The 27,832-nt window shown below is 40.4% G+C and overlaps 1 protein-coding gene across 1 annotated transcript; it reads left to right on the forward strand.

Annotated features, from left to right (window-relative positions):
* On the forward strand, positions 1–27,655 carry rpa1 (replication protein A1). The gene is given in 18 exon segments (XM_069161192.1): positions 1–113; positions 501–548; positions 1,562–1,640; positions 2,268–2,376; positions 2,509–2,597; positions 2,747–2,821; positions 4,559–4,673; positions 6,937–7,039; positions 7,142–7,210; positions 7,548–7,740; positions 10,940–11,076; positions 12,059–12,207; positions 19,066–19,195; positions 22,929–23,090; positions 23,092–23,106; positions 23,823–23,930; positions 24,137–24,223; positions 26,316–27,655. Coding segments are annotated over 18 exon segments (1,803 nt in total). The 5' UTR covers positions 1–83; the 3' UTR covers positions 26,421–27,655.
* The last annotated feature ends 177 nt before the right edge of the window (positions 27,656–27,832 follow it).

The raw sequence follows: 27,832 nt of genomic DNA on the forward strand, positions 1-27,832 counted from the left end.
TCAGCGACGGAGCTACGGAGCTGTCTGTCTAACTAACATTTCAGTAAAAGTTGTATTCTTGTCGTTAAAGCACCTCTTCAGCCATGACGGAACTGTCTGGGGGCGCGATAGAGGTAAGCATAATATTTGCTTTAAGACTAACGAGCTAAAAACATGCTTTTAAAACTAAAAACAGCCTACGTTGAATATGAATGGGTGCCTGTCTGTTAGTGTTGTCTTTGTTTAGCTGGTGTTGCTATATCGTTTGTATCCGCTGTAACTAAAAGAAAAATAAAATAATAATTAAAAAAAAATAAAATCCCAATTTGCACGAGCTTAATATTAACGTTTGTATCTTTATTAGGACGGACAATAACACGATATGCTGGCTAGTCGATAGTGAGGTCCAAGTTGGGTATAAAGGTTATAATAAGTTAGCTTTTTTTTTTTTTTTTTTAAAGTAGATTTCAAATCATTTCCAGATGAAAGACTGTTAAATGTTGACTGTTTCTTGTTCATAGGCTCTGGCCAACGGATCCGGTGGGAACGACACGGTGCTTCAGATGGTGGTGAGTAACCGAACAAAAACTAGGACCCCCAAAAAAGTTGTTCTCCATGTTAAACTACAACACCACTGCTAACCTACTGACTACACTTTTCTAGGTTTTGGTAACAATTTAGACTAAAAAAAAAAAGTCCGCACCGTGCGTCTCTTTCTGCTCTCCGGCCAACCAGAGCAGTGCATTTTTATAATAAATATTGTGACGACAATCGTCCAAAGTTTTGTGCAAATGCGTTGTTTTTAGTCAAATAACTCCCCTCAGTCCTCCACTACTACCACAACATCTGAGACTTACAGAGAACTGGAGAAACTCCTCCTATAAAGGGTGGAGAGTTTAAAAAAAATAAATTATTATTATTATTTTTTATTCGAACTTCACATCATGACATACAACTTTTAATTCAAAATACTACAATATTTTCAGTTGTCAGCCATTTCAGAGCGGTGCCTCCACTTTTCACACTAGATGTTTCACAGTGACATGTAATAATTAAATCTACTTTAACTCTTGAATGCACCATACACCATAACTAAACACAGTGAATGCTCTCACAGGGTGCAGAATAGAGCTGCAATGATTCGTCATCTACTATCGCCAAGTATTTTGATTACTGATTACTTGCTATTAGTCATTTTTTAATGGAAAAGTGTTAAAATTCTCTGACTCCAGCTTCACAAATGTGAATATTTTCTGGTTTCTTTAGTGCTCGGTAATAATAAACTAAATACCTTTTAGTTGGGGGGGGGGGGGGGGGGGCTGTAGGCCAGGACATGCTAAGATATATTGGGCTTCAAATTTGGCTTTAGGAAACACTGATCATCATTTTTAATCATCTTGTGGCAACCATGACCTAAGAACTAATCAATAATTGGTCAAATGGACGAATTTATCGATAATAAAAATTATAATAAGTTGCGGCACTATTGCAGAGACAAACCTGAAAGACAAACTTTGATTCCCCCCCCCCCCCGTTTGTTTTATATATTCAACACTTTCCCTTTATATATATCTCCTTTCAGAATATTCGCAAGATTGATGGAGGAAGTGGTCCCCCCCGCTTTCGGGTGATGATGAGTGATGGTCTGCACACTCTGTCATGTAAGAAGAGTCTTTCCGTTTGTTATTCTTTTTCTGATGTTTGAAAAAAAAAAAAAAAAAGCAGTTTTTTCATATTGTGTGCACCTTTGTTTTGTGTTTCTATGCTGCTGTAAGGACAAATTTTCCCCACTGTGGGATTAATAAAGTCTAAGTCTATAATATGTTCCCTGACCAAATTCTCTCATCTGTTTTAATTATACAAAAATAGCACGCTGTTAATCATAATCTTCATATTCAAACATTATGTCTATCTCATAAATATAGAGCGGTGTGTGCAACGGGTTATTGCAGAGAAACTCGAGCAGAAAGTAGAATTGTAGTGCCATTTTCTGGTTGATTATGAGACGGCATTCACTTGACTGCCAAAAAAAAAAATAAAAAAAAGTCTGCATCTTAGATCTCCTCAGTTGATATTATCTTACTGAAGTGTGAAAATGGTTATCATTAAAATGGCTAGTGCAATACAAGGAGGTTTGTTGTTGTACAGTTTTTTTTAAATTATTTTTTAATTGGCACGGAATTTAAAAACAATGGCTGTTTGTAGGAGAGCTGTTACGCTCAAGAGTCCCTTAAGATGGGCTGCCCCCTCGCCTGACTCTCTGCTCTCCCCTCTCTACATCCTTGCAGCCTTCATGCTCTCCACCCAGCTGAACTGCATGGCTGAGGAGAACAAGCTGACCCCAAACTGCGTCTGCATTCTGAAGAGGCATGTGACCAACATACTGAAGGATGGACGGTATGCAGATATAGTTTACATTTCTTGACTTCATACACTTCTTCTGGAATCATCCGGACAGCTAAACACAAATACATGCCAAATATGCATACAAGGCCATTTTCTTCTGTTTATGGACATGTCTCATTACAGACGAGTCGTAATCATTTTGGAAATTGACGTCATCAAGACTGCCAAAGAGGTTGCTGGTAGAATCGGAGACCCTACTCCGTACACTGAGGGTAAGACTTCAATTGCACTTTATTAATAGTGCAGAAGTGCCCAGTGAATATGATCAAATGTAAGACTGATATTTAGAGATACAGTCATTACAAATAATGGGTCATAGTGTTTCTGCAGGTGAAGACTTAACATCATGTATTCCCCGCAGGTCAGGTTAAAGGACCGCAGTTAGCTCCAGTCCCTGAACACCGGCCTCCACTGGTGTCACAAAATAAAAATGATGGTGAGTGCAAGCTTTTAATTTAACATGAAAATGACTTTAAAAGGATGCAAAAATGTATGATCTCCTCCAGACATGTTTAAGGTATAACATTATAGATAGAAAACACTTTACTTGGAATAACAATTTTTGTGATGTGGTTTTTACACAAAAAAAGGCAATGATCTTTTTAAAAAAAAAAAAAAAAACCTTAAAAAGAAATAGACTGCTTATTCATTAGAAATTCCATAAATAGCCTAAAATATATTTTATTTCTAAAGTTATCTGCTGGACAGAGCATGTCTCATACTTCGATTTAAAGTCCATTCTCGGTGTAAGTGCACTGGAGGCTCTCGCATAGTTGTGTCACTTGAAGTTTGGACCAGGAACGGCTTCCAAACGATTTGTGATGTCACAAATGCTGCTTGTAGGCCCTTCCCTTTTAACCTCAGATTTCGATTGATCACAGAGAAAATGACCCCCTTCAGCAGCTGAATGTGAAAACAGCCCCTTGGGTTTAAAGTCTGCACACACATCACACTGCACAGTGATGCTCAAACACTCCACTGCAGCAACAAAAAGAAAAAAAAAAGAAGTTTTGATTGGAGAGGAACTTGTAGGAATTCATGTTTTGTGGTGGACCGCTATGAACGTGCAGTTGATAAATGACCACCAGATGGCAGCAGAGAAATGCTGCTTATAAACATTTGAGTGACACAGATTTACAGGGCACAAATAATTTTGACAGTCCCAATTAGAAACATCTTTATAGTTTTTTTTTTTAATTATTTTTTTTTATAATGTTATTAACCCTCAGTTCTCTGGAACAACCTGGTTTTATGTTAATGCAAGGTTTCATGACTTTTAACAGCTGTTGATGGAGAGCTGTCTCTGCCCCTGAATATCAATCATTAGGTTGACCACTTTTTGAGAACACGTAGCAGAACAGACTACCAGGAGTGTGTGGATTATCTCGGCTAACAAATTGATTTATTTTTGAAACGTTGTCAGGCGCTCATGTCAGCGATAGGCAGTGGATCACAGCTTAGTAAACAGCTTGGACCCAGAAAGATGTGCAATCCAGCTGTCAGAGGGGTTTTGCTGTCTTCCAGTGTGTTTCATAGCAGGTATTCATCCCCCTAATCTGCCGTGTGGGAATTGAGGTTGTGGCATCCACCCTCGTCATCAGCACAGTCATTGTTCATTTCTCTGTATGTGCCGCTTGATCTGGGAGCTTAATTACCAGAAGTGCAGTGGTTGGCAAAGTGGGAGGACTTAAGTGGACACTTTGAACTCTAATCCTCCGCGTGAGACGCACACAAATCAAATGTGCAGCGCTTGTTCAAACGGAAAATCTCAAAGTCAGGCAGTACGGCTCTCCGGGGGAAGAGCACATCCAGTTTGTTATAGCATTTCACACTGTGCCCTGATTCTGTGAAATGTGAATCATGCTTCTCACCAAAATGCTGGGTAACACATCTCCAACTCGGGTGACAAGATTTTTGTTTCCAGTTTGAGACTTCCCTTCTCACTAGACTCGAGAGTCAACGGGAGTAGATTTACTTTAAGCCAATAGGTTTTTCTTTGATGAAACTTCCCTCATGAAGTGAGGTAATTACAGTTATCAAGCAGTTGCAATCCAAAGAAATTGGAATTTAGTAATTTGTCTCTGATGAATAATGCATGTGCCTCTCTCTTGACTCTTCTCCATCACTGCTCTTCATGGATCATTTATTTTTCTCTTTTTTTCCCCTTCACCAGTGAACAGAGGTTTCAACAGAGATTTTGGGAAGAAGGCTCCATCTGTTATGCCCAGTACTCCAGGGGGCGGCTCCAAAGTCGTGCCCATTGCCAGCCTCAACCCCTACCAGTCCAAGTGAGTGTGTTTCCCAGTCATAAGGAGTTGTCTGAAGGCTGTTTATTTGTTATGTTTGGTAACAACATCTTACTGCATTCACACATGATTAAAAAACAAACAACAAAATTAGAATATAAACTGCATAATTTGACGCATTTCTCTGATGTGACGCTATCAGAGAGATGCGGAATCAACCAATTAGCAGTAGTTGTCGAAATTGTTTTTGCATTGCTGTAAATTGGCCCATCATATCGGCTCGTGGCCTTTACTGCGAAGCTGGATTTGCGGTTAGCGAGGTTATTTCAGGTTTAAACCTGCTTTTTCTGGGTTGCCAAAGTGCTTCACTTCTTACCTGGATATATTAGCGTAGTAATTTACGCAGCACACCCAACCTGTGCTGAGCAGATTAGGTTTGAAATGTATGAACAAGCCCCACCTATCAATCAATTCTCTTGGAAAATGGCATCACCAATTATAAAAGATCCTGTGGAGCTTTGTGTGTGAACAATGAAAGTGTCTCTTTGGAGCGCAGTGTTCAAAAACCTCTTTGGCCTCCACTTATTATTTGTATATGAGATGTAGATTCTATTTGATGATGCGTTTGTACACGGATATCATTTTACAGCGATGACAGTTTGAAGCACTGAAGCTTTGTACTTGTTGTACTATGAAAGTACGCCTACTGACTGCTTTGAAATATGTTTATTATTTATTTCTTATTTGCTCAGTTTGTTTGACACGGCAGGGATTGCAGCTCAAAGAATAGTGCTAAAACTGTCATGCATGCCATAAGAATAAATAAAGAAACATCACCTTAAAATCTACAATGTTATTTTGCACATCTGTGAACTCATCACATCAAACATGGAGCGTTCCATTAATGTAATAATTAGTATTCATTGTAATATTACATTGCACGTTACACATACTGTTAACTAGTGTCAGAAATGTAAAAAATGTTTGGCACTGTCTAAAAAATAGGGGCATTTACAACATTTTGGGGGCGTTAAAAAATATAACTGACTTATTATTGTTATTTTTTTAAAACAATATTTTTTGTTGTGATGTTATGCACCACACCGCCAAGATGTGTTTTGTTTGTTAAAAGTTCTTTTGAGAACAAATCCAATTCTGATTATGCTGCTTTTATTCTGGATTATGTATTTGAACTTCTCCGTATTTGTCTAACATTACAGTTGGCTCTTTGTGCTGTTCTGCTGCTTGTACACTTGTCCATGTTTATGATTGGTCCTGTCATGCAAACCCCGCCCCTTTTATCTGAACGTGCCCATAGCATTGTGTAGTGAAGATATCCTGGGTATGTTGAACTAACTTTGTAGTAGAGGCCCCTGAGTGCAGACATATCAGTACAGGTGTTATGTTGGCAGATGAGAAACAAAGGATTACAGAGGAAGAATGGCAGAATTCAGTCTTTAGTTCCATTACATTGTTTCAGTAGTAAGTTTAAAATGCTCTACAAATGTTATTATTTATTACAAACAAACAAAAAAGAATTAGAAATGAAACCTTTCAGCAGGTACATTATTGGATTTTTTTACACTTTCAAATATCAGTACTTGTAGTGTGCTTTAATAAAACAGTATTGGCCAGACTGGACTGCGTAGTGACAGACAGACTGCAGTACCTTTGCGCCTTAAAAATGTTTGTTAAAGTTTGTGGAAGGTGAGATTCAGCCTGAACTGGATATGCACATTAACGCCATCGTGAATGTTTATGGATGACATTTGTTACAAAGAGCCTGAACCACCCTTCACAGTTTAAGAGCACCGACCGACACGCCAAACACGGGTGTTCCTGATAACATTGCTAATGACTACACTATATGGAAGAAGGCCAGTGCTGGGCTCATATTGCAGACATTCATTTTCAGTGTCGTTAGCTACACCTGTGCTTCTCTCTCCAATGAGTCATCAAAATGTCCCTTAAAGGCCTGATGCAGATGAGGAAAGTAAATGATGCAGGGTTAGTGTTGTCTTTACACGTTGCCATTCATCCAAAGGCCCACTAGGGGGCAGGTTATTAAAAGCTTGAGCTGGTTAATACCCGAATGGATACAGCTGGGCTCTCTGGGTGGAGTTTGCATGTTCTCCCCGTGAAGGCGTCTAAACACATGCATGTTAGGTTAACTGGTGATTCTGAATGTGAGCGCGAACGGTTGTGTGTCTTCTGTCTGTCTTTCTTTGTCGGTCCTGTGATGGACTGGCAAACATGAAAGCAAAAAACCCAGTTAGACAAGCTCAGACTTGTCTGTTTCTAACAGGTGGACTATCCGTGCTCGTGTGACCAACAAGAGCAGCATCCGAACATGGAGCAACTCTCGGGGGGATGGCAAACTCTTCTCCATGGAGATCGTTGATGAGAGTGTGAGTGTTGTTGTGATCCCACAATGAATTATAATATTTAGTAAATAAACTCAACTGCATTGTGCCTTGCCTACTTTTAAGACATTGTATGTTTTATTACAGGGAGAGATAAGAGTGACTGGTTTTAACCAAGAGGTGGAGAAGTTCTACAGCCTAATTGAGGCTGGCAAGGTGAGACGTTCCTCCAGATGATGATTCAGTATGTGCTCCTAATAATCTGCCAAAACTGCCTTCCACTGTGCTGTTAAAGTCAGATTTGGCTGCAGACTGTTCCAGCAACAGCTGCCAGTACTGAGTGAGTTAGAACCACAGAGACTATGAATGAGTCATCTGACTGCACTGTACACATACAATAAGCAGCTTATGATCATCTGCCAGACTTTGTGACTCCCCTCTCCCCCCCTCTCCACCAACTGCCTAAGGTCCCATCTTGTTTGCACCACTCAGTCAGGTGAAACGCTCCCCTGATCTCTGATTAACATGTGGTTCATCCATCTGCATGGTCCAGGTCTACTACATCTCCAAGGCCTCGCTGAAGATCGCCAACAAGCAGTACACATCCGTGAAGAACGACTATGAGATGACACTCAACGGAGAGTCCAGCATCATCCCCTGTGATGACAGTGGGGATGTTCCCATGGTGCAATGCAACTTTGTGTCTATCGGTGACTTGGAGAGCAGAGATGCAGATACCATCATTGGTGAGGAATCTGCTCAGGAATTTCTGAACCCAACCTGTGTCATTACTGTCACCGACCTCTGTGTCAGTTTATTCTCTTGTCGTATTCAGAGGAAGTGCCAAACAGCCTAAGGACCATAAATATAAAGAGATGTCATACCATCAAGGATAACATGTGAATCAATTTACATTCTCTTGAAATCTAATAAGCACAAATAGCCACAGAGTACAGCTCAGGTCAGATGTCCTCATGAGATAATTTATTTCCTGATAGTTTGTTTAGTTTTTTTTCAGGTTGCAGACCTCTATGCACATGCTTGTGGCTACAGGTAAATTCTAGGTGCTCATGAGTATTCATACAGTTAATTAGTGGGTATTAACATTTTCTTTTAGAAAAACTCTACTTTAAACACACCAAGGAAATTTTTTTCTGAAACAAAGAACATTAAGTATAACATTTAAATGCAGTCAATGTTAGATATTATACATTTGACAGGTTAACATATATGGTGAAACATTTGATGTAACATTTTATTTCTTTCAACCTGCCAAAACAGACTTATTTTTCTGTTGTAAACATTGTATGCAAACAGCGAGTTTGATCAAAAATCTGGAACTGTTCTTTTTTAGAACACTTCAAAAGCACCATATTTAGTCTACCATAGTTGAAGTGATTTTAATTTTGATATTAGAAAAACCCATCAAGCCCTGCTATATGTCTCAATACATGGAATCAGGCCATGTAAACCCATTCAAAGCAGCGCTTAAGGCTCAGTTTGTTCCGATGCTGCATTATTGTCTCGGGATGATGTGTATAATTACCTCAACCAATGAGGTTGTCTTCAATGTAGTTTTATTTTTTTTCCTTATTCTTTTTTGGTGTGTCAGCAGGATTACAGAAAACTAGTGGCCCAGTTTTCATGTAACCTGGTGGACAGATTTAGCGAAGGCCCAGGAAGAACCCAATGAACTATTGTGCGGATCCACAAATTATGTTTCTCCTTCACTAACATTGCCAGAGAGAGTGATTGGCCTACTAAATGACAAACATCTTAAAATCCAGTGTTGGTAAAGTTCAATAGTGACAAAAATATTCCAGACATACAATGAGTCCATAGCACATTCACAGGTAACTAATCCTCTGAGATACACACTTGATCAAACTAAATACAGCAAGCAGTCATCATGGAACATTTGGAAACCTTGGTGTTACGAGGAGGACTGGAACCGGTACACCTGTAACCTCACCAGGGGACTATTGGCCTTGGTGGAGGTTTATTCTCTCCAAGGGCCCTTTTTCGTTGAAATGATATTTTTTAAGTGGTGATCCTGTCCTGCTGATCCATTTCTACAAGACACTGACTTTTGATGTTGCCTTACGCATTTTGCACCCTGAACAAAGGAACATATTTGCATAACTCATTTCACAAGGGAGTGATAACTTGATTACACCTCAGTTAACATACTGTGCACCAAAGTACAGGTGGCTTATGTTGGTATCTTTGCTGATTCCTACAAGTGCACATTGTTTCCCTTTTGCTCAGTGTGGCCTAAACGCATAATTCTCCGACACGGTTTGTCTATTGCAAAAGGCACAAACCAAGCAACCGATCGTCAGAGCCCAGCTGCGGCCTAAGCAGCCAATAATAAACTATCATAAGCTGAGGATAGAGTTTGTAGTGGAAAGTAGAGCTGGATATGCTAGCAGATTGAAGTAATTACAGTATACGAGCAGCGAGATAAAATTGGGATTAATATTCCTGATGGCAGTAATAGCCCATAGGCAGATTGACGTTGGACCTTGTGGAGGAGCTGAAGAGAACCTGCTGTTATAAGTAAAGTGAAGTAATAATAAACCTGCATGTAGTTATTTTAGTGAAGATCGCAGCTTGTATTGCTGTTTGAATAATTTCTTTCCTGCATACCTGCCGGCATCAAATGTTACATTTTGTAACTGAAGAATGAGATTAAGAAAAATCGGATTTATTGTCTAGTAAGGGTTTTACACACAAGGAGTTAGTGTTGTTGTCGCGGGGCATAATAATCAAAAACTAAAAAGAGAAAAGAACTACCTTTACAAAATGTGAAAAGTACAGCACAAAGAAAGTGGTATATAAATGACATTTAATGAGAAAGAATAAGTACAAAGTCTAAGGGACCACAGTAGAAATCAGCATGTGTAATAATTAGTACTCGTGTCCACTAAAATGTTTTTTTCCTCCGTGCAGCGTATTATGTAAATTGCTTTTAAAAGGCAGCATTGTGTTCCTTCAAGCAATAGCAGCAGTGTGATGAGGCGCTGCGGGGATTTTTTTGTGCTGAGTGTTGGGTGTTTTTTACCGAACGCTGAGGGTAGATTAAATGTTCAACTTTGCTTAAAACGCTGCACTCATCACTCTCAATTTTTACCCAGCTGTCCAACCAGATTGAAGGAGGGGCGAGACAAATGCCACAAATACATGAAGTCATATCTTTTTCAGCTCTGCATGCACTTTAGATCATTGGAGAGACACTCCTCTTGTGTCTTTTTCTTAAAATGAAGGGTCCAATTTTTCCCGTATTAACGCTTCAAACTGTCCCGTTCATACGAAAGTAGTCCTTTGCTGACATGTTCGTTGATAGCGCAGACTATCTGGGAAATTAGGCACTAACCGCTCCCAGCTGGTCGTTTTCAGAAGCGTGCCTAACGTTTTTAGCAGAGGAAAAACACTTTGGTGAACACGGTCTTAGTGTCATCGTGAAATGCATTTAAAATCCCTTTTGGATGGAGGTTGGAGTTTAAAGATGAGTAATGTTGATGACTGTACTCTAGCACCTTTACAAATAAAAGCTTCTCATCTGTTGTGCTTGATTGCATTAGCATGCCTGATGAACTGCATTTGTGGAAACAATTAAAGCCCCATTTAATGGTTTCGCTCCAATGGATGGATTGGAGTGGCCGGTCTACAGGCCGGTGATAGCACACTTGATTTAAAATGAATAATTGCACACTTTAAAGCAATATGTGCCGGAAATTATGGGTCCTCGAGTGGCTAGTGTGAGAGAGGAGAACGGAAAAACAATATTTATATATGTATATGTGGGTAATTTGATTTGTCTGGAAAATTAAAGCACGTGGTCACGGAAACTATTATGAACACTAAAGGAGTCAGGTGGGGGATAGAAAACTATACCCAGCGTGCTCTGCTGTGCGAAACATTGACCTGTTTTTCCTTTTACAGACGTGATCGGAGTGTGCAAGAGTGTGGACGAGGTGACCCGCATCACTACCAAGACCAACCGTGAAGTGTCAAAGAGATCTCTCAATCTGATAGACATGTCTGGAAAGCTGGTGAGCGTCACACTGTGGGGAGAGGAGGTGAGTACCGACACGAGAGAAAGACTTGATATGTGGAATGAAGAAAAGTTGTTGATTCTGGAGCTTTTTAAATGAGTGGTTAAAAATCAATAACGGGCGTCCATTGCATGGACGTGCTCGCTGTAATTGTTCAGCTTACCAGCCATACTAGATAGAGCCTGTGAGACCTTTTTTTTTTTTTGTTTGATGGAGGAGGGTTGAATCATTTGCTATAAATGACTGACGCCGGACTGAAGCAGAAGATATCTTTACCTCACAGTCAGGGGTTGATGACACGAGTGCATGTAATACAAAAGCATGCGCTAATTAGTAGCTTTCAGGTGAGAACTATACCAGAAAGGTTTAATTAAAAAGGTTGTTTAGTGCATTTGGTGGTCACAGTTCAACAGCTCAAGAACTGAGAACTTTTACCAGCGTGCACGTTGTTAAATAGAAGCAGATCCAGTTGAAAGTATTGATTATATATTTTGTCTTCGAGAGATGAATTGAGTGTGCTTCTGCAGTTGATTTTTTTTTTTTTTTTAATTTTTTTTTTTTTACCTGTGGCTCTGGGGGACTATGCCGAGTTCACAGTTGTTTTTTTTCCGGCCAAGAAGCACAGTGTTCCCTGTTCGTTTGTTCGACAGATGCCCCTTCTCCAGAGGGACATGATGAAGTACACAAGATGTATAGTTAAAAAAGAACAATGGAAAGTGTTGTGGATATTTTCTATTTTCCACTATATATGATGACTTCCCCACCTGCATTGCTTTTTTTTTTTCATTTGGCATCCTCAGGTTATCACAAAGAGCACTGAAAAAAGTATGAAATCGTGTGTATTTTCACGAGCCTCAGCTGTACTTTGTATTCAGTGCTAATTAGCGAATGTGTCCATGTGCTTGGTTTTGGATTGATTTGATTAATCTGCAAAGTAGAAAGAGAAGAAATGCAGACAAATACAAGTACCACTGTAGTTTAACACCATGTCTCTACCTTTGTACAGGCAGAGAAGTTCGATGGTTCCGGACAGCCCATTGTTGCCATCAAGGGCGCGAAGCTTTCAGATTTTGGAGGCCGCTCTCTCTCTGCATCCTTCAGCAGCACCATGATGATCAACCCAGACATCCCTGAGGCATACAAGCTCAGAGGCTGGTAAGTGAGCCTCTGGTTCACGGATAATGCGCTGCAGAAAATGCTCACATGTTCTGATGATTGTATAGCGAGTGTTAAGCATGGTATGCAAGGAGGCTTCTCTTATTTATGTCACCCACTGGAAGGCAGCTTTTTGCATGCAAATATGGTCAAAATGAAGTCAATGGATTTAAATGGCAAGTCTCCATTCCCCAAGTTGCGAGAGTGCATGCTCTGATTCTCATTATCAAGATTAGCTTTCCCCCATTAGCCAAAATGTGGGGGGTTCTTCAATGAAGCATTACGTATAAATGGAAATCATACTTAATCTGTGAAAATGGGTTTTTCACTCCTCTAATCGCCTTTCCAGATGAAATGAAATCCAGACTAATTTTTGTGCGATTATGTTGATTGTAGCGTTGCAATTCTCTCTCTCTCTCTCTCTCTGTGTGTGTGTGTGTGTGTGTCTGTACGTGTACATGTTGTTGCATGTTTGTTTTTGACTTGAACGCATAGAGTTATGTAGAAATTAGCCAAGATATCTTTACAAGAGAGCGGTTATTTGTGCACCTGTAGTCGTAATGCAGCGAGAGGCAGTTTGAGGATCGCACGCTAACCCAGTTAATTCCTTGAAGATTTCCCGTTATCTTTTCTTGCCATGGAGGAGAGAAATATTGAAAACTGGAGCTTTCATCTTTTTTTTGGGAGGGGGGGTCCTCATGTGGCACTTCCTCGATTCTTCATTTCCTAAATTATTTCTTCTCCCTGGTGTACAACATGACCAGAAATAATTATGCATTGCATGGATGTTTTTCTTTGTGCCAGAGGTGAGGATGAAAGGCTTTGTTGGTAGTTTGCTGCATAACGTGGTACAAGTTGGCACATGATTGATAGATGGGGCAGCGCTCGCATGGACTGTGGGGTGGGCGGAGGTTGCTGGTACTTGACCTCGCTCCAACACTGTGGCACGCTGATTGATCTGTTCTCTTTATATAGATCACACTTTAAACAGGCTGTGTTTGAACCCTCCTCACTGACATGAAGGCAAATGTCTGTGTTTGCGAGTGAAGATCCAATCGATTTCATTTATTTACCTTCCAATGTCAGTGCCTCCTCTGCACTGAAACATAAGACGGTTCAAATTTATTATTTGACAAAGCCCACAGCACCCCTTTTTACCACCTTAAAAAAATATGTCTGTGTGTATTTATACTTGATCGGAGGACCCGCTCAGCATAATCAGAGCAGTAAATTATGACTCTACTTTGCAGGTGAGAAAGAGGCAAATCATAAAATGTGCTCTAAAGTGTTTCTTTAATCAGATGTCTTGGCTGATGGTAATTGCTTTGATAGTTTTAGCACCAGCCTCTGGCTTCTTTGAATATTTCTAATTTAATTTCTCATAACGACTGTGAACTGCTGTGAAGTTTTTTTTTTTTTTTTTTTTTGTAATGGGATTATTTTATATTGGCTTGGTGATAGAAACATTTTCTATTATCAGGATAACTTGTGGTTTTTATGCTTTTTCTTTTCTTTTTTTTTTTTTATAACTTGTTAACCATTTAGTCCTGAATCACATTTTCTACATCCCCATGGCACTGACTTCACATACTTCCTGTGCTCTGTTCTGTTTAATGACAGAAGGGTGGTCTCCACTTTCAGCCACCTTTCTTTTCAAAAACCCGGGATAATGAGCCTTCACGTTGTTTTTTTTCCTTCGGTTGGTCCACGCGGGGTCCTCTTTGGACATTGGGTTCCTGCAGGATAGCAGTCCTTCTGTAATGAACAGTTTAAAAGTCACAGTTAGAAGGAGGCCAAGCTTGACTCATTACTCTCGATCCAAGTCAATCCAAGTGAGTGCTGTGGCGAAGACAAGCTCATTATGTAGCATGTGTGAGAGTTGGAGCTCAGCCGGTTGCTTGCTGTGAAGGGGTTGGATAGAATCACTTCCTTCATTATTCATCCTTATTTTGATGCATGCATTCAATTATATAGTAAGTTGTAAGCTTGTGTTATCATCTGAAGACTGCTAGCTGTGGAATACAAAATGTGTGTTTAGTTGTATTGGTGAAAAGCCCACGTGTCCCTTTTTAGTCTTGACATCTTGACACTGTAGTTGCATATTTATTTCTGACATAACCTTGAGTTTGTGACATCAAAAGCGTACCAAAGTCCAAACCGCTCTTCCACACAGTGTGGTTAGTGTGCATTTCTTTGTAGATTGAGCATTTTGACTCTTGGTTTTTATACAGCACCTTGACCTGCTTTGTAATGAAAACAATTGAATTTGTACAATATGGAATGTGTAAATAGTTTTTCTGTAAACTAAGATGCACATTATAAAAAAAAAAAAACAGAGCAAGGAAGCAAATTAAACTCCGAATGAATCTTGTGATATTTTTTTTTAATCTTGCTTGGAAGAATCCAAAACCTTTTTTCCCCCAACAAAAAAGAAATGCCTTTACTACACAATCATGGCTGCTGAAGCGGAGGCGTCTTAATTTGATTGTGTTTTGCCGCAGACCTTTGGGACTTTAATTGAATAGTCCTATCCTTGGTGGACTGTTGTCTCAAACTCATGCAGAGTATAGTGGAGCTGCTCAGCACTTGACAGAGAGCTTATATGGAAAGCTGTGTACAATCCCTTGAACAGCAGACCAATTCTTCTTGCACGGATGGCGATTCATTTCCTTTCAAAGCAGTGCTGCCCTATGCACAAATACTCTTGATCTTTACTTAATCTGGCTTGTCGGTGCATTGTTGGGGTACATGTGAATGTATAGGACTACTTCACACAGGCTGCTAAAAGGGCAATAAATCTACAGCAAGTTACATTTTGTGGAAATGATCAGTGTCAAGATCAGGCTACACTTTGATCTTTTTCAAGCTGTGCAGATGTAGTTGTCCATTAGGTGGCAACAGCACATTTTGAGATAGTCATGCTGTCTTTTCCCAGACTGTCAGGCGGCCACTGCTCTGTTAGCTACACTTTGTCAGGTTTATTCTTATTCTTGATTCCGTCAACCGCAGACACAGACCATCATCTCATTTAGTCATACAAGTCCAAGCTGACATTCCCTGTGTTCCTCATCATGACTCCAGTATTGCCCCATGTACTTGCACAGCGCATAATTAGTTGCAGTAATTGAGTCAGCCCAGAAGCAAAAAACACAGTGGGCTAGTGAACATGCTGCCTCATTATTGAGTTGACAGTTATTTTAGCCACGAATTTCAACGCTTTTATTGAAAGAAAGTGTCTTAAGTACCAGCTGAATTACTCGGTTATTACCTAAATGCAACAAATTCTTTGGTTAATAACGAAGCAGCTTTCAGACTCTAATGTCCAAGTCTGTTTTCAGCCGAGGCTCAGTAGTGTATAGAGATATTATTTAAATAATATTGTAATATTTTTTTATTTTTGATGAGGATGTTCAATCATTTAGCTTTTGATTGGAATTTTTTTTTTTTTTGGACAGCTGCTTGTTTTTTTTTGTTCCAAGAAAGAAGTGACATAGTTTGTTGTTAAAGTATCTCAAATGGAGGATTTGTTGTCTTTTCCGCCATTTATGAGAGTAAGCCAAATATCTTTTGGCTTTTTCTGCGGGTTCTTCGTCCTCCTCGCACTGTCCAAAGATGTGTGTCGGTGGACTGTTGATTCTAATTTGGCCATAGATGTGAATCTGAGCTTGAGTGGTTGTCCGTCTTTCTTAACTGGCCTTCTGATGGACTGGTGATCTCCTCCTGGGTCTACTCCCCCTTTTGCCCAAAGTCAGCTGGGACAGGCTCCAATCTTACATGACCCTTGAAAAAGCCAGTACAGATCAAGAGTGGATGAATATTTTACATCATTTTTCTTTATATTATGTAACAGGTTAGTAGGGACGTGAACCTTATGAATACACTATTATTTATCTTTACCAGTAAAAACAGTATAACATATTAATAACTTGTTATTTTTGGATGATATATTTACATACGCACTTTCTCTTTGAAATTCTGTATAGGACAAACTCATTAAAATTCCACTGTTGTGATACACCAGTGAGAGTCTACCGATGCATGCAGAAATGCTTCCGAAGGTGCCGGATTACCATGTAGACCTTGGACTGCTCTATTCTTGCACATTTACTCTCCTGTGATCTCTTGCACAAATGGCTTTCCAATTGCAGCCTTGTTTATTTGTCCGTTGTGAGGACAAAAATAAACAATCACAATAAAGAAAAACATAGAAAAGAAAAAAAGAAGAAGCTTCTTTTAAGTTGCTGCAAGTTAATGTTTGTTAGTTAGTCCGTGTTTGTGGTGTGTTTGCCACTTTCAGCTCACAAGAGGCACAAGAGTGTTAGCCCGGAACTGGGAACGCTGCTTCCTGAAAGTATTCCATCATTCAAGCCTCTTCTTCTGACACGTCTCTGCTCCAGCACTGTCCTTGTTCATCGACACACTTGACAATCTGACATGTCAGTGGCACACTCGTACATGAATTTGCCAACCTCCATTCAACTATTCCACTGTTCCTGTCTACTTTCAGTTGGCCAGTGCATTTAATTTTTTTTTTTTGCCAGATCTAATTTGTCCTCTTTTTGTCTTCATCACAATCTCTATTATTTTGTGCCATTTCAGTTACTTCTTACTGTCTGTATGATTAAAAAAAAAATAGCAGCAGATTTAAAACGGAACGCCATCGCAGTGGCATCTTTAGCGGGTTTTTTTTTTGTCTTTTTAGGTGTCTGTCAAATCAGATGTCCAGATCATCTCTATAGTTTTATATTAAAAGTGTGACATTTCTGATCACTCTAACTGTCAATACATTTTTTTCCCCCTCCTCTGTAGAACATCTGTCCTTGGAGATGTAAAGTCGTGGCAGAAAATGTTATCTCCATTTTGTCTGATCTAATTTGTTGGAACACTGCCTGGATGCGAGCACTATTAAAGCAAATCTGTGCAGGTACACCGGTGAGGAAATTGGTGCCACCATCAAGAATTGCTCACATTTGTCAGTAGGACTGGAAAATAGGCAGCCTGCTCGGGTTACAGTCTCAACTGTTAATGGGGATATTTTCAATTAGTCATGCCTCCAGGAGCAAGGCACGCTCTCCCCATATTTACAGCTCGACCTCCCCTTTGTGCGCTGCTCTGCCTTGTGGCCAGCAGATTAGTAAACTCTATTGATCTTTCTATTTCAAGATGAGCTTTTTTTAAAAAAATTTTTTTTAAGTCCCTTACAACTGCGTTTTACCCTCACCCACCTTTCTCCTGATTCTCACTTGCTTTCCTACTTCTTCCTCCAATTGTCTTCCCTGAATTACCGGGAACATTGGATGAAAATGGGTTTCTCAATTCACGGTAACAGCCCTGACCCCGGCCAGCTCCTCTGTCCCTCTGCTGTTGATTCATTTCAGGAGCCTCTCCGCCTGCCTTGCTCTCAGATGAGCCATCTCTGCTTTGACAAACACAAACGGATTCTCTGCTCGGAACTGCAGATTTTTTTTTCCCCTTTTTTTTTTTTATTTTTTTTTTTTATTTTTTTTTTTAAGCCAACTTGTTAAATGGACAGCCTGCAGTCGGTTAATAGCCATGTGAACTGCAAAGTATTGTGTCTCCCGCGTTGGTTTGGAAGTGTGAAAATAAAAAGTGCTGCAGACCATAAGTGGGCCTCTGCAGAGCAATATTATGGAATGTGGAAATATATTTGATTTTTTTGAACAAGTTAACATTGATTTTACACCAGTGTACTTTTCAGTAACAGTCTATGTGGGGAAAAACGTTATAAAATGTCATTTGGGGTTCCAAAAGGAGCTGCACAAAATCTAGTAAATGACTTCAGGTGAGTCAGTCTCTTTTGGGCCTGAAGAATTTGGAGTTTGGGAAAAGTGAGGTCACCAGACGCCTCTAACTCCTTAAGCTACAATTTGTAACACTGGACTCTCCACCTGAACTGTTGGCTGTGCAAATGTTAGGTTTTTACAAAGGAGAAAAATACACGGAATATTAAGGACGAAATCTCTGGTGGAGTTATATCAATATTTGATCCATTAGGAGTCAGATTATAGGAATGCACTGTTGAATCACTGGAGTACTCGTCTAACATTATGGAGCCAAAATGACAATGTCCTCCTCCATCGATTGATCAAAAGATTAATCAATTGGCAACAACCTAAATGGATCAGTGATTCTCAAACGGTACCACTGGTGGTACGTGGAGCTCCACACGGTGGTACTCAAGAGCCTCGCTGAAAGGCTGAGCAATTGCACCCCAACTAGTCCAAGTAAAAAAAAAAAAAAAAAAAAAGGCTTTTAATTTCATGTTATTACAGACAATAGTAATTACACATGCCTCTGTTATTCAAGTAGTCATGACATCACGTCATGTCTGAAATAGCATAGCGCTAACATTAGCTTGACGTAGTTGGATTTGGACTCCTCAGTCGTTGATGTCTGCGGCTACCGCTTGGTTAAATCAGTGAATTTCATTTTATGAAACAAACTGTTGATGTCATCAGTGGTAAGTAGCACTTGGGAAATTAAATTTCCCTCATGGTGGTACACGGTCTGATACCTCAGAATGATAATATATTATTGAATTATCTAAATTGAAGACCTTTTTAATGCAAAAAGGGGCAAATAGTTTTTCTTGCTTCCTAAATGGGAATGTTTTCTTTTTGCTCTGTGTGATATCAAACTACATGCATTGGCTTTGAACTGTTATACAAATAATAGTTGCTAATTTCAGACAAATTATGGAACTAACAATTAACTGAGGAAATAATCAACTGAATAATCAAGAATGATTTTTGTATTTGGTTGGTGCTGTGTTGAAACTAAGCGTGCTTTCCTCTAACTAATATCAACAGTGACTAGTATCCTCTTCATTTCTCTCAGGTATGACAAGGAGGGCTATGCTATGGATGGACAGTCTCTGACGGAAATGAAAGGTGGCGGCGGGCGAGGAAACGACACCTGGAAGGCTCTATCTGACGTGAAGACCGAGCATCTGGGACACGGAGACAAGGTACACGCATGCACAGCTTTGTCTTGACACGCTCCGACATTATAGATATGGTAAGCCCAGATGTATTGTTATTCACGGGTGTCTCTTTGAAGATATTCAAGGACAAACTGAAAGCCTGCGGCTGAATCCTAAACAACAAATATGAAAGTGCTCCCAGTCGAGCTGCATTAGATTTTAGGAACCCAAGATGCGCTTTGTGGGTCTACACTGTCTTCTACAGTGTAACCTTGTCACTTCCAGCTCTGCTGTCGGCGTGATAAAGCTTTATTATCAATGACTCATAAAATCACTGCACCACCCGGTGTGTGTGTGCTGATCCAACTCGGGTTCCTGATCTCCTGCTGCTCGTTAATCCCTCGCCATTGTGGGTGTCTCGTCGTAGACTTGGTGTATGTTCTTTGGGACAAAAAAAAATAAAAAAAATCACATTTATCTCTGGTATTGATTACGAAGATTACATCGGCTCCATTTTTTTGCCCTCTATAATGAAACTACTGCCCTCAGATTAGTAAAGTAATACGTGTTCTTTAATTTTCACCCTTTTTTAAAAAAAAATTTACACTGTCGTGGGAAAACGGTGTTTAAATGTCCGCAGCAGGTAATGTGACCTGTGCCGAGATCTGAACTCGTGTAGTTTAACATGCCGTGCACGTTACGAATCATCCCAGTATTATGAAAATACCTCATTAGGGCCAGGGCAATAAATCCAAGTAATTAAGCAATTAGGAGGCACAGGAAAAACTATTTTGCTTTGACATATAAAAGAAAGCTATAAGACACTGGAGGTAGGGGTTTTATTTTCTGACAAATGCAAAGTGCTTCCAAATTCTCGGAAGACGATCCCTTCAGCGAGGGAGCGCACGCATCAAATGAAACTCGCCCCTTTTCAATGATGCCAGTTGCTCGTTTGTGTGACGAAATGTTGGCGAGAAAAAAACATTTTGAAGTGACATCAAATTTAGTCATTGTTCCAATATTACGTACACTTGCTATTTTGAGTGCATAGCTGCATCCACACTGACAAATATGGCAGCATGCATTGCACTGAGTACCCGAATGATGTCGTCATCAAAAATTTTGTATGCGTTCAAATGTTTCGGTCATTTGCAGTAAGTGCAGAACCGCAGTGATTTGCGACAACAGAACTCTGTCGAAATTTACACAAGTAAGTGTACTAACATCTAACTGCACTCGCAGAAGTACACAAATTGAGACTCAGCGGTAAAGTATCTCACCGGCATGGTTCTGATAGTCCGATTCCGGACAAACTCCTCCACACAATTTTGAAAATAGTTCTCTACGGCCCCCGTTTTATAGCGAGATAGATGTAAAAACACAACACTATCATGTGATGCGGTCTTGTTTTTTCCTTGATATAACAGGACTAGCATAAGAAATCTTTAAGTGGCATCTGGCTAGTCTCGACTGTTCTGAAAAAAAGGATGAACAATGTTTGGCTACGGTCCTTATAATAATCCAGCTAAGAGCTGAACAGTAAAGGTCGTGAAATTACCCTAACAATTGCCTCAGGTTCATAGGGTTTAAAAAAAAAAAAGAAAAGAGAAATGAGCAAAAGTTCTTTCGAAACCTTAATTAGGTGAAAAATCTGCTTTGTTAAATTAGTAATTTCAGATTTTTTGGATTTATTATTATTATTATTATTATTTTTTGATTCAGTGGTGTGCATGTCAGTTGCAGCTGTGAGTGACCCCATCACGCTCCTGGTTCTCTGATAATTCTCTGGCCAGAACTGCATGATTCTCAGTCACAGACAACACATGGTTCTTTGCTTCTCTTTATGCTTCCTTTTAGTGAAACCACTTCCACTATTCTCTGTTAAGGAGGCCCAGCTTAAGTAGTTTCAAGTGTTTTTTTGTTGCAACAACAACAAAAAACAATCCACAAGTACTGATGGCAACCAAAAGCCTATTTTGGGTGAAAGTCTGAGAGTTTAGTCCATGGGTAATGAAGTGCCCCCCCCCCCCCCCCCCCCCCCCCCCCCCCCCCCCCACACACACACACACACACACACACACACATACAACCTTCCATTTGATGAAGCCCGGTACTGACAAAGGAGCTGAGCCGAAGCCATCCTCAAACCCTCTGAGACACCCAATACACAGGGGCAAGAGGGGGGGGGGGGGTCAGGCTTCTCAAGACCCCACCAACCAAAGTCTGTTGCAATTAATTGTTGCTGTCACAAAGTCTTTGTGTCACAATCTCAAGTTTCCACGTTGCTTCTGTGCCCCCTCTGACAGAATGTGGTCACCTTCTTGTTGGCTTGACATTGCATTTGTATGGACCTGTCACATGCAAAAAAAAACAAACAATAAACAAACAAACAAGTTCTTCTGTCCTCTTCTCACTTGTCACTTGTACGCTAATTAAAAAGAGGTGTACATTTATTTGATTCATTGAACCTCTCGGAAAATTAAGGTTGCTGTTTGGGTTGTTTTTTGGGAAATCAAAACAGCCATTAAAAGCTCGGGTCTTGAGTGTTGAAACAGCATAATTTTCACTCATTTTCTTGCCGTCATTTGCCACACTTGTTGGGGTTTGTAATTATCCAGTGACACGGATGTTGGTGGTCAATTTTTTTGAATAAGTTGCTTTCATGTTTATTTTATTTTATTTTGTTGTAATTTAGCAAATTATACATTTCCACAATTTTCTGACATAAGAGTACTTTGGAACTATCATTCAGTTTGTCTGCAGTGCGACAACACTTTTTGGATGGTTGAGACTTTCAGACCAATTACAGGAAGTTGAAGCAGGCTGTCGTCAACCATCACCCTACGACCAGCGGAGGGGAGGAGACAAAGTTTTCAATTGTTATTTGGTTATGAAGAAACTAAGTCAGCTTGAAAAAAAAAAATGCGTAGAAATTGCTGAAACCTAGAAGATGGATAAAGATTGTGGCATTCATAGCATTAAAAAAAAAAAATTGCAATGTGAAACCAAAACTAACCGGATTAATGTATACAGTGCAACAAAATCAAGGTTTGGACAGGACTTTGAGGTGTTAATAGCCCTTAGATGTGTAATGGCTCCTGGGTGGTAGGTTTGCTGCTCTGCCTCTTGACCATTAAAGGATTCATTATCCTTTATCAAAGCATTCTCTTCTCTGTTGTGACAGCCTTTGAGAAGGTATTGATAAGAGGGGAGACTTTGTCCAAAACAGTCAGCTGTGAAGGTGCATTAGATCTCACCCTACGTGAAGAAAAACCCTGGCAGATGAGGAGAGGTGATGGGACTCTGTACAGCACATCTACAGCTTCTTTTCATATTCATCTGTTTTTACCCAATGTGGATTCGTGCCACTTGCTCAGGTGTTTTCCGTGTCAACGAGGAATGTTTCCTGGCGGCTGTTTACATGCGGCACATTTCCAAAGTTGGCCTCTTCTCGACAAAAACAGCGGCAGCTCCCTCGCTAGTTTGCATTTGTGTCAGCCTTTCCAGTTGGTCTTGTAAGTTGTGTATCCGCTGCTTAAATGTTGCTCTCTGACTGCTCACATACACGTGGTTACATGCTCCTAAAAATGTCATCTTAATGTTAATTTTATGCCGCTTTTTGTTTTTGCATTTCAAGTCAACATATTTAACATCAGCATACACAAAAGGTCACGAGAGCGAGAAGACGGCGTGCAGCGAGAAGAGCGTCTCGGTGACGCCATTTGGCACGGAACTTTTGTTTGTTATGAATTTTGGTTTTTACTTTCTTTGTTTTTAGGCAGACTACTACACCTGCATAGCTACCATAGTGTACCTGCGCAAGGAAAATTGCCTTTACCAGGCCTGCCCGAGCCAAGACTGCAACAAAAAGGTGGTCGACCAGCAGAACGGCATGTTTCGCTGCGAGAAGTGCGACAAAGAGTTCCCCAACTTCAAGTACCCGCCTCATCCTCTCCGTAAGTGACTCAAAACCTCGGACGCTTTGTTGCGCCACACAAATGTATTTTATCATCTCATGCACTTATTTTAAATGCCTGTTCTTTGTGCTTAATCCTGATTTGATGGATCTGCCGAGTCAGCCTTCTTTCCCATTGCCTTGTATTTCTGTTCGCATGACTTATGTCCATATTTATCTTTGTGTCCTGGAAATCAAGCCACTTTCCTGTCGTATGGCCCTAAGCTGCAAGTCTGTTGCGCTCCTTGTGTGACACATTGTGAGGAAGACGATATTAGATTGTGTGTACTCTCAGTTGGAGCCGTGTCTGGTTAATTGCTGTTGTCATTTTTAAGAAAGTGCACGTATCGACGCAAGTACGGGCCAATTTTCTGAGCTTGTTTGCAAATATCTTGCTAAAGACAGGAATAACTCGCTTAGTCAGCATCACCTTGATTGGAGCCAGGCATCTGTAATAAGCAGCTTTTGTTTTGAACCACTTACCGGTCGACGCACTGCCATCCTCCACATGCTGTAGCATGAACTGTGAATCTGCTTGCACTCTGTATGGAAGTGCACCGTGACGCCGTGTGTTAAGCCAGGCTCGCCGGGGGTATATAAGCTTACCACTTTATCAAACAACACACTCGTACATAATGTAAGCTAGACTACATCGGCCAATACGTCTTAATGCCTTTCACTTTTCTGTTTACTTTTGTTTTGTGTGTTATCTGTCAGGCCAACATTGCGGATTACGGGGACAACCAGTGGGTGACTTGCTTCCAGGAGAGCGCTGAGACCATCCTGGGCCAAAACTCAGCTTACATGGGGCAGCTCAAGGACTCGGTGAGACTCTCCTCCCTGAAAATAACCCTGGCCTCAAGAAATGTCCAGGGCCACAGCTGAACCTCAGGCTTTTTCACTGCCAAACACACGCGCACAAAAAAACAAAACACCTGCTGTGTCTTTGTTTCTTTGAGGCATAATTCCAGCGGTTGTCGTATTTTTTTCCACTGTGATGAAACTCGTGTGCTTCTTGTTTTGGAATTCAGAATGAATCTGCCTTCGATGAGGTCTTCCAGCAAGCCAACTTTCACACTTTTGTCTTCCGCAACAGAGTGAAGCTGGAAACGTATAACGTAAGTAGAACAGGAATGGTAATTGGTCTGATAAAACGCCAGTGAGTTTGATGTCATGAAAGCGTGCTTACTGGATGGAGCATGTGTAAAAGACTGAGGGGAAAAATGAAGCTGCCTTAAATCCCCTGAATTACCATCGTTTCTTTGTAGGCTGAAAATACATCGCAGGAAAATAACAGGTTCTTGATGTGTTTGCTGTGTTTGTCCCCCTTTGTTAACTCTGCCTTTCATTAACCAAACCACCCAGCTTTCATTTTGACTGACAGAACCACTTCTAAAAAAAACACCTAAAAAGTGCTTTTCCTTGACTGCTGCTCATTTTCAGTGGCTTTGTGAAGGGTGCACGCACAGATTAGCCGCGGTCACCATTTCCTGTAGGCCACACAGATAGAGGCTTGTTTTGAGGGAAGCACATAAAAGAATTGATTGGGCTGGGACTCTGAGCAGGAAGTCTGGAGTGAAGCCAGAGGCTGCATCCGCCTTCAACACACAGAAGAGGCCTCTGTGTCTGTCACATTCAGCTCAGCATCCTAACTGCCAATGGCACTGCTACAAGCATGTATTGGCTTCTGTCTCCAAACCCTTATTTTCCTTGAACAGAAACACCTGCAAACCCCTCTTTGAGTTTATTTTCGAGCCATATTCACTTTGTCATGTGTACAGTTCTGTGTAGGCTTGATGTTGGACAAAGCGGGTCCTTAACAGCTGATGACATTCATCCTGTTGTACTTGCATTTTCACAGCACCTTTCTCGTGAGCTACATCAGATCAGTTATACTGTTCATTTGAACTGAATTAAGTCAGTCACATGATTATGATTGAAATATCTCCTGTAATGGCATTGAGACAATAAAACCCACTGCAGCACATTCACAGCTCACTGATTGTATCTAATTTCAGGTTTGTAGCTAGACGCACATAGAAACGATGTTAAGCTGATGGACTTGATCAGTCGTTCAAATCGAGTTCAATCAGTTGATTATTCAATTGCAATTATGAATTGTTAGTCATTTCTTCAGAAGAAAAAAAGAAAAGGTTTTTAGTTCCAGGTTTAAAATAGGAGAATCAATCTGTTCTGATATTGTGAATTTAATGTCTTTGGGTTTGTTAGTCAAACAGAATGAACAACAATGAACATTAATAAACATGAAATGTTAACCAAATACGATAACAGACGAGGTTGAAAGTCTATTCTTTAACTGTCAGTGGTTTGTTCTTTGTTCTGTGCACGATGGTTTGGTTGAACCAGACACTTGGTGTCATTGTTAGTCTGGATAAAACAAAACACTTTAGGGAGCACCTTCAGCTTTATGAAACATCGGTTGACATATTTCACCTTTCTAACGACCGAAGAACTAATCGATTAATCAAGAAAATAATTGACAAAATGTAAGGTTCTGCCCTGTTGTAGGCAAAAAACGAATTAGTATTCAGAAATCTATTAAGAAAATTGTGATATCAGTGCATGTATAATTTCAGGTCACGTATAACTTTGCTCAGGAGGTGCACATTCGTAGGGCAGATTGATTAAAGTTGGTTCAACTGAACCAGATCAGTCAACTCTTCATCAACTCCTGAGGTAGATAATGGGCCTGTTTTAATTAGCGTTATGTTCCAATTAAAAATCTGTGATTTGAATGTACGTGTGCTTAAATGGGATTTAACTACAATGTGTACAAATAGCAGGCGAGAAAGAGCCGTGCAGGTCGTAACGAGCGCTTCACACATTCTGCTCGGTTTCTGTTTTCTTCATACAAAAGGAGATGGTGGGCAGTATTTTCTTGAAGGCGGTGGGCACCGATTCAAAGTAAAATGTTATACATTTCACCCACTAAAGCAGCAAAGAATTAATGGAGACCAAATGAGTTGAACGTCGGTTTAAATGCGGAGATGAATGGTAGAAATGACCTTCTCCTGTCTAGACAGTTGTGGAGGAGGCTACGGGTTTACAAATTGAATGGCAACATAATTCGGAAGCAAAGTCCAAACGTCTCACACAGGAAGATGTGTCTATTTTTGTTAGATGGTATATTATTATTGTGAAGAAAGTGAAAGCATGTCATGTAAATGGAGTTTCTCCTTTGTGTGACAGGATGAATCCAGGATTAAGGCCACCGTGCTGGATGTGAAGCCTGTGGACCACACGGACTACAGCAGGAGGCTGATCATGAACATAAGGAAACTGGGTGCTCAGTAGGAGCCGGTGACCTTTGCTGAGTTTTTTTTTTTTTTTCTGTGCAGGCAACCAAACAGCTCTAAATGTATCACAGTTGTTTGCCTACAAAGCAGTTCAGTTTATTCTACTTCCCCCTGAATGCGTACTAATGCAGTACTCATGGAATGACTGTTCGTCTTTACTTTTGTGAAATAATGTTTTGCTGTCTGATTCAGTATTTTCTTCTTCTTTTTATTTTTATTTGTTGAGCATATAAAACAGATTTTTTTTTTGTTATTATTATTTTTGTTATTTGGGGAAGAAGAGCAGAGAGTGGGTCAGTAAGCCACAAAATAAATCATCACTGTGTCTTAAGTCAGCCGGTCATGTGGGGGTGGTGGCTGCTTTAAGCACAGGACCAGCAGTCGCTTGCACTCTTTTCAACCTCTGACGCTCTCTCAAAATGGCCGGGCTGGACCTGCACAGCCCTGATAAGACCGTTTACTCTCCCGCTCTGTCTCTCTCTTACTTGCAAACATAAGCACATATGTATGCACAGTGCAGACGTGGAAGGAAATGTACTGCATTCTACTTTAACTGTAAGATGTAGGTGTTTCCAATAGCTGTTTCATAAGTTTTGTCTGTTTTTTTGGGGGGGGGGGGGTTGGGGTGATAATAAAGATGTTTGTACATAAGGTATTGTCTTTACAATGGATACTGTGCACTCTGTCTAGTCTATTTTGTATTAATTGAAGTATGTAGAAACCTGTTAATCTGCAGCACCTGATCCTAATTTGTATCAATTTAAAGCAAACTAAACGTGTAGACTTTTTCTTTTGTGACAAAGTTGCATTTTGTTTGGGGGATTTATTCAAGAGTCAGCACACAATGCCCTCCATCACCTTGGGTTTCTGCTCAGATGTGCACCAGACTCCCTACAAACTTGACTTTCATGTCGAATTAAAGCAGAACATCAGTGAGGCTGCAGCTTCCCATTTTTCCTGTGATAATATCTGGTTTCTGCGGAGCGCTGCATGTGTTGCCTGAAGTGTGCCGAGACGGATTAGAGCCGTCTTTAAATGGTAACCAAAGGTGAGGTTGACTTTTTTGTTGTTTTGCCAGCCATGCTTTGAGATGTCGATTTGTGTTTACCTTGCCTTTTGGCCTGTTTTATGTATTGGTGTGCCGTCCTATGATCTCCTCGATGTTGCAATATAGCACGAGATGGTGCCACAAGGTCGCCAGTAATGCTTTAGTCCTTCCTGCCTCAAACTCTCGGCCAATCAGACGCAGCCGATAGGGCCTGTACTGCCTCTTTAGCCTTCTGAAGTGAAACATTTAATTTAGTGATGTGTACAGCACCTTTTCAGAAAAGCTTTTTTCTTATGCAGCGTCAATCAGGTGTCTTCCCCCGAGGTTTATGCCTAGTCAGTTATTTTCTTTTTGCCCTCATT

The sequence above is a fragment of the Embiotoca jacksoni genome, unplaced genomic scaffold (genome assembly GCF_022577435.1).
Source record: "Embiotoca jacksoni isolate LCO1_2020_lvr unplaced genomic scaffold, fEmbJac1.0.p SCAF_28, whole genome shotgun sequence".
NCBI lineage: Eukaryota > Metazoa > Chordata > Actinopteri > Embiotocidae > Embiotoca > Embiotoca jacksoni.